We start from the raw sequence: 13,241 nt of genomic DNA, 5'->3' as shown, positions 1-13,241 counted from the left end.
AGACGGGGTCTCGCTCTTGCTCAGGCTGGTCTCGAACTCCTGAGCTCAAACAATCCGCCCGCCTCGGCCTCCCAGAGAGCTCGGATTACAGGCGTGAGCCACCGCACCCGGCCTCTGTTTTTTAATTGATATGTAATAGTTGTACATATTTTAGGGAATTGAACATTTTTTTAAGATTAAACTTCGTATTACCTTTTATTTTTCTGTAGTTGATCCTGTTTCCTGTATAACTTTTTGAATTGGTACAGTATGAAGTATTGGAGTAATTTGTGAAGGGAGGTGGTTGGAAAGAGTAGTTTGTACTTTGTTGTGAAATTCTGGGGTGTGTTTGTCTGTGCACACATTTCAAATGCCTGATGAATACCACAGTCATGTACGCCTACCTATAACTTTACCATTCTTGTAGGTACACAAGACATTTTATGTTTCTTTCTAATGAGAATAGTAAAGATGAAAACTACTAGAGAAACTTCATTAGGTTGAGTTATTTGTTTCATTCTTCTTGAATGTGGTGCAATGATTAATATTTTTTAAGTCCTGTGTCATAATTTAATTAAATTGATTTCTGAAATTTCTTTCCAAAAGGTTTCACTGGAAGAAAAAAATGCAACTATTATTTATGACCCTAAACTACAGACCCCAAAGACCCTACAGGAAGCTATCGACGACATGGGCTTTGATGCTATTCTCCATAACCCTAACCCTCTCCCTGTTTTAACTGACACCGTGTTTCTGACTCTTACTGCTTCACTGGCTCCACCATGGGACTATATCCAAAGCACATTGCTCAAGACCAAGGGTGTGACAGATGTTAAAATTTCCCCTCAGCAAAGAACTGCAGTAGTGACAATAATCCCTTCTATAGTGAATGCCAATCAGATAATAGAGCTGGTTCCAGATCTCAGTTTAGACATTGGAACACTGGAGAAAAAGTCAGGAAATTGCGAAGATCATAGTATGGCTCAAGCAGGTGAAGTCATGCTGAAGATGAAAGTGGAAGGGATGACCTGCCATTCGTGCACTAGCAGCATCGAGGGAAAAATTGGGAAACTTCAAGGTGTTCAGCGAATTAAAGGTAATATATCTGGTATTGTTTGATTATTTTGTAAGGCTTCGTTTTCTGTTTCGATCTTTTAACTTTTGACTTTCTTCTTAAGCATGGGTTTTGAATCCATGGGACTAGAGTGCTTATTGCTTCATTGAAGTCTGAGGTACAGCACAGTCCCAGGATTAATGTCAGTAAAGTTAATGATTATAATTAAAGGTTACATGAACCTTGAATTGAAGTTTAGCAGAAACAGCAGCTGCGGTGACGATTCATGGAGTTCAGGGTTCTCAATACAACATGCCTGGGATACTCTTTACCTCCGATATGTTTCTACTAAGGCATGCTGAAACTTGGAGACCATAGCTACGATAGTCATATCTTTTACTTGTTTCCAGTCTATGTCAATACTATTTTCTGAAAAGAAGAAAATTATTTTAAGGAAAGATGATGACAAGAGTGAGAGAAAAACAATTATTTGTGGTTATTGATTCAGTTGTTTTCTGAAGTGGCCCAGGAATAACTGAATGAAATAATTGTTTCTTTTTATTAACTAGTCTCCCTGGACAACCAAGAAGCTACTATTGTTTATCAACCTCATCTCATTACAGTAGAGGAAATAAAAAAACAGATTGAAGCTATGGGCTTTCCAGCATTCATCAAAAAACAGCCCAAGTGCCTAAAATTGGGAGCTATTGATGTGGAGCGTCTAAAGAACACACCAGTCAAATCCTCAGAAGGATCACAGCGAAGGAGTCCATCATACACCAGTGACTCAACAGCCACTTTCATCATAGATGGCATGCATTGTAAATCATGTGTGTCAAATATTGAAAGTGCTTTATCTACACTCCAATATGTAAGCAGCATAGTAGTTTCTTTAGAGAATAGGTCTGCCATTATAAAGTACAATGCAAGCTCAGTCACTCCAGAAGCCCTGAGAAAAGCAATAGAAGCTGTATCACCAGGGCAATATAGAGTTAGCATTGCAAGTGAAGTTAAGAGTACCCTGAACTCTCCCTCCAGCTCATGTCTTCAAAAGATTCCTTTGGACATAGTTAGCCAGCCTCTGACACAAGAAACTGTGATAAACATTGATGGCATGACTTGTAATTCTTGTGTGCAATCTATTGAGGGTGTCATATCAAAAAAGGCAGGTGTAAAATCCATACGAGTCTCCCTTGCAAATAGCAGTGGGACTGTTGAGTATGATCCTCTACTAACCTCTCCAGAAACCTTGAGAGATGCAATAGAAGACATGGGATTTCATGCTACCTTGTCAGGTAATTATCATTTTTTCTTTGATTTCACTAATATTCTTTTATTTACATTTTGCTATTTCTTTTGGCTTTTATCAATGAGAAACGCTTCATAGGCACTACCATTCCACTTTTTGCAGATAAGTCCCATAGAGGTAGTCAGTGACGTATACAAAGATGCATAAGGCTGTTTGTATAAGTATTTATAATATTGAAAACCTAGAAACAATAAATAACTTATGCTACAAGTATATGATGAATGCTATGAAACCATAAAAATTATGGTATTAAAGATACTTAATGTCAGGAAAAGTATATGAGATATTTTGTTAAACAAACAAAAAACAAACCAAGCTGAAAAGTTATACATACTGTGATCAAAATGTTATAAACAAATGTGTATGAATTTATACCATGTATATATTATTTATGTATATGAATGAATAAGATTCCTAGTAGGACATGAACCAAGATTTTAACAATGATTATCTTTGGACGGTAGGTTAATGATTTTTATTTCTATTGTGCTTTCCTGTGTATTGTAAATTTCTTTTACAACAAGGATGTATGTGTGTATGTACGTATGTGTTTATGTATTTATATAATGGGAGAAGTAAATGCCATTTTAAAAAGAAAAGAGGCCGGGTGTGGTGGCTTACGCCTGTAATCCTAGCACTTTGGGAGGCTGAGGTGGGAGGATCACTTGAGGCCAGGAGTTCGAGACCAGCCTGGGCAATAGTGAGACCCCATCTCTACCAAAATAGAAAAGAAAAGAAAAGAGATAGAAATAAAAATAAAATTTTAACTGGGGTTCTATAGTTAGGCATTCAAATTAAACTGACTCCAGAGCTATCCCAAAGTCTTCATATTTCCTGACAGCTTTTAACTTTGAACTAAAACCAAAAATGTATTTCCAGTGGAATTTACCTATGTGAACTTGTTGTTTTGAACCTGGCCTTGAATTAAACTGAAAAATGCCCTAATGAAATTTCTTGCTTTAAATAACAATTGAAAAGTTATACAACTAATTTCCAGCCAATGTCATTAATCTTTGCTATTCCGATTAGAATGAAGGCTATAAAATAGTAATATTTCCTTTTTAAGCTCACTAAAACTGAATCAAAAATTTTATTAAATACATGCCCAAATTATTATGGTAGATAAGTGTTAATAAGAGAGGACCCAGAACATATACCAAACACTCTTAATTTTCATATTGATGATAAATAGTAGAAATTATAGAATTTTCACTTTTTAAAATAGACATGTAGTTTGCATACCATAAAATTTGCCCTTTTAAAGTGTACAATCCAGTGGTTATTAGTATATTCACAGATTTTTGCAGCCATCACCACTATATAATTTTAGAACATTTTCATCACTCTAGAAGAAACCTCATACCTATTAGCAGTCACTGCCCATTTCTCCTTCCCCTCCCCCAGCCCCTGGTAACCTTTGTTCTATTTTCTATCTTTATGAATTTGGCTATTCTGGATACCTCATACAAGTGGAATCATATAATATTTGTCCTTTTGTGTCTGGATTCTTTTATTTAGTATAATGTTTTCAAGGTTCATTCGTGTTGTAGTATGTACTAAAACTTCATCCCTTTTTAATACTGAATAATATTCCCTTATATGGATATACTGCATTTTTGTTTCTTCGTTCATTAGTTGATAGAAATTTGGATTGTCTCTACTCTTTGACTATTATGAAAAATGATGCTATGAACGTTTGTGTTCAAGTTTTTGCATGATCAAGTGTTTTTATTTCTTCTGGGTATATACCTAGGAATGGAATTGCTGGATCATGTGGTAACTCTATGTTTACCTTTTCGAGGAATGGCCACACTGTTTTCCAAAGTAGCTGCACCATTTTACATTCCCACCTCGATTTCTCATTTTAATATAGAAAATCTCAAAAGAGATTATGTGCCCTAAAAAAGAAATTGTTCTCTATTAGAAAATTCATACAGAATACCAAAATGTTAGAGCCTCCAGTACCAAAAATCTTAACAAATTATAGGAAAATCCATAATTGCAAAAGGAAATAATTATGAAACCAGAAGAAAAATTTAAATAGGAAACATTGGAAGTGAAACTATATCAGGTAGCCATAAAAAATGACTAAAATTAGTTTCAGCAAAATTTATTAATAGTTTTATCTATCACCACTTACAATTTTTAAAAATTTTCAAAATGATGATGTTTGAAATTAGATCGATTCCACATTTCACTACTTCGTAATGTTGGATTATCCTTCAAAGTTTCTGTTAAGTTAAAATACTTTGGCATACATAATGCATTATGTTGTCAATGATGGACACCACATAAGTAAGTTTAGTTTACATGAATATCACTAAAACAAGTTACATTGTAATATTCCTATGCCTCTTACATATAGGAACTCAAATATCAATTTATATCACATATGATAGAAAACATATTTTTCATGTTCAAATCTGGTACTTGTCTTTATACTAAGCAAGGGTCTCACAAACTTTCAGATCGGACTCAAAAATGGAATTTTTTATATTCCCTTGGGTGTGTATTTTTGCATCTTAAAGTATAGTTCTCAGACCAGCAGCACCCAGGACCTTGTTAGAAATACAGATTCTCTGGCCCATTGCAGACCCATTAAATCAAAATCTGCATTTTAATTTTAATGAGCTCTCCAGGTAATTCATATGCCCATTAAAGTTTGAGAACACTGGTATAAATAATTTTCTGCATTGACCTCTATGAATAAAATATATGAATTAAATCTATGTTAACTTCATTTACACAAACAAGTCCAGAAGCTTGATTCAATGTGATGATAATACCAGTCATGTGCCACATAGTGATGTTTTGGTCAATGATGGGCCATATATACAATGATGGTGATCCCATAAGATTATAGTGGAGAATATATATATATAAGACTGATATATGGCACTTATTATTGGCATTGCAGACCAAGAAGGGGAAATGATTGATATTCAGGGCTGGGCATGCTAGCTCATGTCTGTAATCCTAGCACTCTGGGAGGCCAAGGCAGGAGAATCACTTGAGCTCAGGAGTTCGAGAACAGCTTGAGCAAGAGCGAGACGCCGTCTCTACTAAAAATAGAAAGAAATTAATTGGACAACTAAAAATATATAGAAAAAATTAGCCGGGCATGGTGGCGCATGCCTGTAGTCCAGCTACTCGGGAGGCTGAGGCAGGAGGATTGCTTGAGCCCAGGAGTGTGAGGTTGCTGTGAGCTAGGATGATGCCATGGCGCTCTAGCCTGGGTGACAGAGCAAGCCTCTGTCAAGAAAAAAAAAAAAAAAAGATTGATATTCAATAATTGTGCTGGGACATTTGGTTTTCCATATGAAAAAAATTCATATAAAATACATATACCATCTATGTTTGTATGAGTACACTTTACGGTGTTCACACTCAAATTGCCTAACAATGCATTTCTCAGAACGTGTTCCCATCGTTTATGTGACACATGACTGTATCATATTAAATAATATAATTTAAAATAACTAGTATTTTATGAGGTTTTATATAACAAATGTGACCAGAGCAAAAGCAACTTTCAAATTATCTTAGGTGGCTTCAAAGATTGACTTGAACAATAGGAGAAATTTCGAGCAGACTAGTAAGTGGAATTTAAGAGTACCTAATCCATCACTGGCACTGATTAGATAGCATCTACCTAGTCCTCGGGAACCATAAATGCAGCATGTTCAGTAACTTAAAAGTGTCTTTCACCGCTACCTACTATTGTTAAGGACCCTGGGAATCAATTATTCGACAAATTACCAGGAGCCTGTTATGTCCCCCATGTCTGTTACAGCTCATAACAAACACATTAATGGCCATGATGGATAGGTAAAAATCCTTGGTACAGTGAATATCACCATAAAAGAACTGATAGAGCTGTGACTAGTAACCCACATTATTGGGATAAAAGGTTGGTATCAAATGACTGACTGCATTCTGTGATTCTGCAAGAGTTTAAGATGCCACCAGAATTGTGGCTACCCATTTTGTGAGCGTCAGTGTCAGTGCTGATCCAGGCCTCACCATCTACCACTGTGACCCGTCGTTAGACAGAGGGATTGGCACATTTTACCTTTATGTCATAATAGTCCTGGGTGGGCCAGGTAATGAGGAAAATGGGAGATACCTTTTATCATGAGCATCAATGTCATCATTCTCTTAAAGTAAAAAGACATATACGAAGTTAAGTAATCACTAAGCAATTAAAGCAAACAAAGTACTTGATTAAATTCCTTCTCTTTTTCATAACTTTTTATTTTTAACTAATTTCAAACTTACAAAACTGTAAAAATAGTACAAAGAATTCCTGTTTATCAATTTCACACAGATTCCCTAGTTGTTAATATTCTACCACATTTATTTTACCATTATTGATAGATGGATAGACATACATTTGTATATATAGACACATGTAATTTTTTCTGAAATATTTGAGAGTTAGTTGCAGACATGATGTTTATAATTGTTTTTAAGCCAGTTTCAGATTATATATTTGCTCTTCTCATTACACCAGACACAGAACCTCCTGCCAGTTTTGAATATCAGATTGGAAATCTTTCCTTGAAATTTTTGGAATCATTTCTAATTGTTGTCTCAAGTACAGGAAAGTCAACTTTCCTTTGGATTCATTTAAGCATAAGTAGTGTTGTTACAGACTGTAGACAAACTAATTAAAATAAACCAGCCATTTTATTCATTGTGACTTTTTTTTTTTTTTGAGACAGAGTCTCACTCTTTTGCCCAGGCTGCCATGGCATCAGCCTAGCTCACAGCAACCTCAAACTCCTGAGCTCAAGCGATCCTTCTGCCTCAGCCTCCCAAGTAGCTGGGACTACAGGCATGAGCCACCATGCCCGGCTAATTTTCTATATATATATTTTTAGTTGTCCAGATCATTTCTTTCTATTTTTAGTAGAGATGAGGTCTCGTTCTTGCTCAGGCTGGTCTCGAACTCCTGACCTTGAGCGATCCACCCGCCTTGGCCTACCGGAGTGCTAGGATTACAGGTGTGAGCCACCGCGCCGGCCTCATTGTGACTTTTTAACACCTTCACTGCCTCTGTGGAAGATGGAAGCCTTTGCTTTTTTGCTTGCCACATTCACAGGGTAAAGGTCACAGTTTTCTGGGTCTTTGTTTAGTGGTCATGCTAAGGTAGCTAAAAGGGACTACCTCTGTGATTTATTTTAGAGTGTGAAAATTATAGATGGTGTTCCAGGTTACCTCTGGTACCTGAAACAACTAAATTACTCTGGAGCAAGATGTAAAGCAGTTGGCAGTACAAAGTTTTTTTTCCTTGTCCATGTTCACAAATACGTTTCAATAGTAATTATGAGAGAATAAAGGAAGCTTCTATCTAGATTAAAATAATGGGTTTTTTTCAAAGCTGAAGCTATTTCCTTTTGTCAAATGAACCTCCTTTTTAAGTTTTTTAACATAACAGTGGTACTATTTGGTAAATTTCAACATCTGTGTTCTAAATAACGCTCTTACTATCTGAATGAATAGCTTTCTAAAGTGATTCACTTAAGATTAGAGACTGACTAATTTAGGAACACTTTGCTATTGAAAGCGTCCTTTGCTATACCCAGACTGGCTGCACTGCCATCACCTGGGAACTTGGTGGAAATGCACAATCTCAGGCCCCACCCTGGATGTACTGAATCAGAATCTGCATTTTAACAGCGTCCCTCCCCCTGGTGATTGTATGTGCATTAAAATTTAAGAGGCATTATTATACTCATTCGAGACGTCTACATCATTATTCTTTAGGGAAATGGTCAGGCTTTTGTTAAAGTTTCTTCCAAAGATCCTCTTCAACATCCTGAAAACCAACTGCCATGCAGGGGTTTGTGTACTAGCCAAATAGACCTGAACTGATGTTTTGTCCCAGGGGAGAAAGAACAAGTTACATAGATTAGTGGAAATTTATCCATCTCCTCTTTTCCTCCTTATCTCTGCAGGAGAGGAGAAAATCTTTGGCTTTTTTACAGGTCCAGGGATGTGTTAGAATAATTTCTCCCTTCTTGGGAGGTGATTAATACTGCAATGGATAAACTAAAACAGAATAGCGGATTTTCTGAAACTGCAAGGGAGCTTCTGAATTGATATGAGCTCCCACAGTCCATAGATATTCTATGTAAGGATTCTCTAAATACTCCTTTGCACAAAATGAAAATTACTGCTGACTTACTCCTTGCCTCTTTCACTGTCTACAAAGACATTTTTTTTTTTTTGAGACAGAGTCTCACTCTGTTGCCCCAGCTAGAGTGCCGTGGCGTCAGCTCACAGCAACCTCAAACTCCTGGGCTCAAGGGATCCATCTGCCTCAGCCCCCCAAGTAGCTGGGACTACAGGCATGTGCCACCATGCCCGGCTAATTTTTTCTATATATTTTTAGTTGTCCGGCTAATTTCTTTCTATTTTTTTAGTAGAGATGGGGTCTCGCTCTTGCTCAGGCCGGTCTCTAACTCCTGAGCTCAAACAATCCTCCTGCCTCAGCCTCCCAGAGTGCTAGGATTACAGGCGTGAGCCACCACGCCTGGCCCACAAAGACATTTTAAATTTTAAAAATACTATATATATTTGTGTAAAAAACTCAAACAATACAGAAGTTTAGATGGAGAAATTTATTCATCTGCCTATCATTCTATTCCTGCTTTAACCCCATTCCCGAGAAGTAGCCACTGTTAATAGTTTGATGTGTAGCCTCCCAGGCTTTCTTATGCATGTTCTCATATATGCATATACTCAAAAAATTTAAATAACATCATATTGCAATGCTGTTTTACAAATTGCTTTTTGTTTCACTTAATATACTGTGAATTGCTTTAACGCCAGTGTGCAAGTCATCAACATGATAATAAACATTCATTATAACAATCAGAATTATCCATTAACAAACTACTCTCTGCCTGGGGTTGAGGGTGGATATAATGGCTGAAAGAACTAAAATTTTGTAAATTTGGTTAGCTCAGATTCTCCTGGGAACTGAGATGAGCACTATTGAAATTGGAAGTCACTGCCTGGGAAAGCGTAAAGATAACTTATGGCTGAGGTCTAGTAGAACCTTGCTGGTTTTAAAGGGAAGGATTGGCAGTATCTGGAGGTATGGATTATGTTGCCTGACGAGAGTGTGGCTGGAGAATGATCAATACCACAAATGAAAAGAATCTTTCCCTTTCTACCAGACACACCTCCAAATGAGCCATTGGTGGTAATAGTTCAGCCCTCATCGGAAATGCCTCTTTTGACTTCAATTAATGAATGTTATCCTAAAATGATGACAGTATCGCATGACAATCAGGAGGCAAAGACTTCATCTAAGTGTTACATACAGGTTACTGGCATGACTTGTGCTTCCTGTGTAGCAAACATCGAACGGAATTTAAGAAGAGAAGAAGGTGAGATGCTCTTAAAGATTGTTGCTTGTTATTTTATGTGCTAGTTTGGGAATTTTGTCCTTTTGGTTCCTTTGTATGTTTTGTAACCATGTTTATGATTCTTGCCAAGGCCTCATAAAGACTATCAGTGATGTGTGGGACAATCCTGATTTCCTGACACGCAATTTTTGTTAGTGTTTTGTTCCCTTAGATAAAGTTCTTTCTTATGTCATTTACCTTGTGACCTCATTTTTATGTCCATGAAATTAGTAGAAAGATAGCAGAAGGAAATATACAAAATTACTATTCTTTATGGACCTTGGCTACGTTGGACTTTAAGAAACATAAAATTTCTTTTAAAATTGTGCTTAAAACTGACAACTAGAATCCATGAGAGTTTCAGTATTACCATATCCAGACCAAAAACAAGTTTGTTTGGAATTATATTGTTCTCTTTGCTTGTAGTGAAAATGTTCAAAAGTTACTTAATATTTTGTACAAGTTTAAATTTTAGGTTACAAAGTCTTAGAAAATCTACAACACAATTTTTTTATTCAGTCACACTCAGATATTTTAGTTTATAGGCTGGGTGCAGTGGCTCACACCTGTAATCCCAGCACTTTGGGAGGCAGGGGCAGGAGGATTGCTTGAGGCCAGGAGTTTGATACCAGCCCGGGCAACATAGCAAAACCCCATCTCTAAAAAAAAAATGTTTTATAAATTTGCACTCTTATTTATAGACTTGCCAGTATAGCATAGATTTGTTGACCATACGGATACGTGATTATGTTTAATGACACCAAAGTCATAGGTTTGATATTTAGTCTGCCCTAGCCTCAGGTGTCTTAATGATACATGCTGTTAACTGTAAACTTATTCCCACTATTGAGGCAATAATTCAAAGTGTGTGTAGTAATCATATCACCTTATATATTAAGGTCAGAACATTATTATAACAAAACGTATGGCATACTGAGCCATCTTCAGTTCAATATTATCTTGTCTGCATTCCATCATTTTTGCATCCTTCATTTCAGCTTCCGTGATTCCTAAATGGAATATAGTCAAGGGTAAAGCTTATATTATCCTTTATTTGATTAATTAAAAAAGAAAAGGTAAGAGGTTGCCAAGCAAATGAAAGCAAAAAGAAGCTTGCAAGGTCTGGTTAATTTAAGAACCGACTATTTTGGGGCAATTAAGAAATAGCCTTTTTCATGAGACAAGCAATACATATGCCAATTATAAATCTTTTTTTTTAATCCATTAAAATGATCTTCCAGTTACTCCATACTATCCTCTTTACCACATCCCCTTTATGCTTTAACCCGATTAGGAATATCGTTAGCCTAGCCGTAGTCACTACATTCACTTTTCTTTTTTACAACTAAGTAGCACTGGTCTTCGCTCAATTTAGTTTGCATTATATTTTTAAAAATGAACCTCAAAAGAGTTCTAATTATAATCTGAAGAATTTTTAAATTATCTATAATTCGAATAGTATTAAACTTGTATTTTTGAAATTTGAAAAATCAGATTTTCCCTTCTATTTTTGTTTGGCTATAGATTATATTCAACTGAAGCAAAGATTTTTTCCTACTTTCTCTATACTGTACCTTTCTCTTATTACTGATACTTTCCCATGAACTGATCATCTGGATTGTTTGATATCCACAAAGCCCAAAATGTAAGCACTTTATGTAGAAAATTAGATTTTATTGGGTATTTTTTCTTATTGAAAACTATTGTTAAATTAATATTTGGTCATTTTTTTTTCTTTTTTATCAAACCTCAGAGTTGACCTATGGACTATTGATTCCCATTTCCTGTCAGGTAACCACCAGATGCCACAGATTCCTAGAAAAGGCTGCTATTTCTGCTATGTAGAACTAATTTTCTTCCTGGCAATGACAGCAATAGCTGGCTTAGAGAAGTGGATGGTTGTTAACAAAAGGTTTGCACCAGTGAATAGTGTGGCTGCCATAAAATGAACTCCTTTGTTTTGTTAACAAGTCGCATGGCACTTTTTTTTTTCCCCCAAGAGCTTCTAGATTAGTGTGTGCCAGACAGTAAAACTTGAGAATTTTTAGAAATGACTATTATTTGATAATATCATAATGTGTATGTTGGTACATTCTCAGATTCTTTACTTTAACTGTGATGATTTTCTATGTGCATGAGTTCCTTTCTCTGGGACTCTATGTTATTAGCTTCTAAAAATGCTTTATATTTACAAGATACATTCTCAACCAATTGTAATTCACAGGCCTTATTAGGAACCCAATTCAAAAAACCTGTTAAACTAATAAACAGTTATAAGACAGTTGTAGAAATGTGAATACTGGATATTTGATGATAGTGAAAAATTATTTTAGGTGTGAAAATTATATGGTTATTTTTAGAATCTTTTTCTTGTAGAGATACATATTTAAATTCATTTTTTAGAGACAGGGTCTCACTCTGTCACCCAGGCTGGAGTGCAGTGGCATGATCACAGCTTACTACAACCTTGAACCTGGGCTCAGGGGATCCTCCTGCCTCAGCCTCCTAAGCAACTAGGACTACAGGCACACGTTACCACACCCAGCTAATTTGTTTTTAAAATTTTTCATAGGTACGAGGTCTTGCCATATTGCCCAGGCTGGTCTCAAACTCCTGGCCTTAAGCGATCCTCCCACCTTGACCTCCCAAAGTGCTGGGATTACAAGTGTGAGCCACCTCGCCTGGCCTCATATTTAAATATGTACACATGAAAGGATATGATATCTGGGACTTGCTTCAACATAATCTGGGTCGAAAGCAGGGAGTGGAGTATGTAGGAATATAGATGAAATAAGATTAGCCAAGTATTATTGAAGCTGGATGATAGGTACATCAAGGTCATTATGTTGTTCATATATATATACATATATATATATTTATATATGTTTAAAAATTTCCATAATAAAAAGTTTAGCAAAATAAGGCTACCTTTTGAAATAGTTTTATTTGGCTTCGGTTCAAGACTGGTATAAAAGTTAAGTAATAAATTTCTCCAGATTCACTTTAATCCTTTGACAGTTAAATGAAAAATACTAAAAAGTTATTATAACATTACTCTTTTTTATAAGAAATGTTATCTGTATTGTTTTTCTTATCAATGTTCCTAGGAATACATTCCGTACTTGTGGCACTGATGGCTGGCAAGGCAGAAGTAAGGTATAATCCTACTGTTATACAACCCCCAATAATAGCAGAGTTCATCCGAGAGCTTGGATTTGGAGCCTCTGTGATAGAAAATGCTGATGAAGGGGATGGTGTGTTGGAACTTGTTGTAAGTAAGAATTTTTGCGTGATTAATAAAATTTTCAGGACAAACTTGGTGAGGGTTCAGAGAAGAGTTCTAAAGATAATTAAAGGTTGGAAAAATAAGACATACAATCAAAATTATGGAAACTGGAAAATGGAAGGATAAGATATACCTTAATGCTGGTCTTCTAGCATGGAACATAAAAGATAATTGTCATATCTTTATTAAGAATCA

The 13,241-nt window shown here is 35.9% G+C and overlaps 1 protein-coding gene across 2 annotated transcripts in view; it reads left to right on the top strand.

Moving 5' to 3' along the window:
• ATP7A (ATPase, Cu++ transporting, alpha polypeptide) overlaps positions 1-13,241 on the top strand; it is a 67,159-nt gene that overhangs the window by 19,510 nt on the left and 34,408 nt on the right. For both annotated transcript variants that reach the window (XM_012664087.1, XM_012664085.1), the window contains exons 2-5: positions 586-1,075; positions 1,603-2,328; positions 9,530-9,742; positions 12,868-13,031. In XM_012664087.1, coding sequence (XP_012519541.1) covers positions 586-1,075; positions 1,603-2,328; positions 9,530-9,742; positions 12,868-13,031 — 1,593 coding nt within the window. The remainder of the gene's footprint in view (positions 1-585; positions 1,076-1,602; positions 2,329-9,529; positions 9,743-12,867; positions 13,032-13,241) is intronic.

This window comes from Propithecus coquereli, unplaced genomic scaffold (assembly GCF_000956105.1).
Source record: "Propithecus coquereli isolate 6110/MARCELLA unplaced genomic scaffold, Pcoq_1.0 Scaffold86, whole genome shotgun sequence".
Taxonomy (NCBI): Eukaryota; Metazoa; Chordata; class Mammalia; order Primates; family Indriidae; genus Propithecus; species Propithecus coquereli.
Note: the sequence above shows the minus strand (reverse complement) of the source record. Positions and strands in the feature narration are given on the sequence as shown.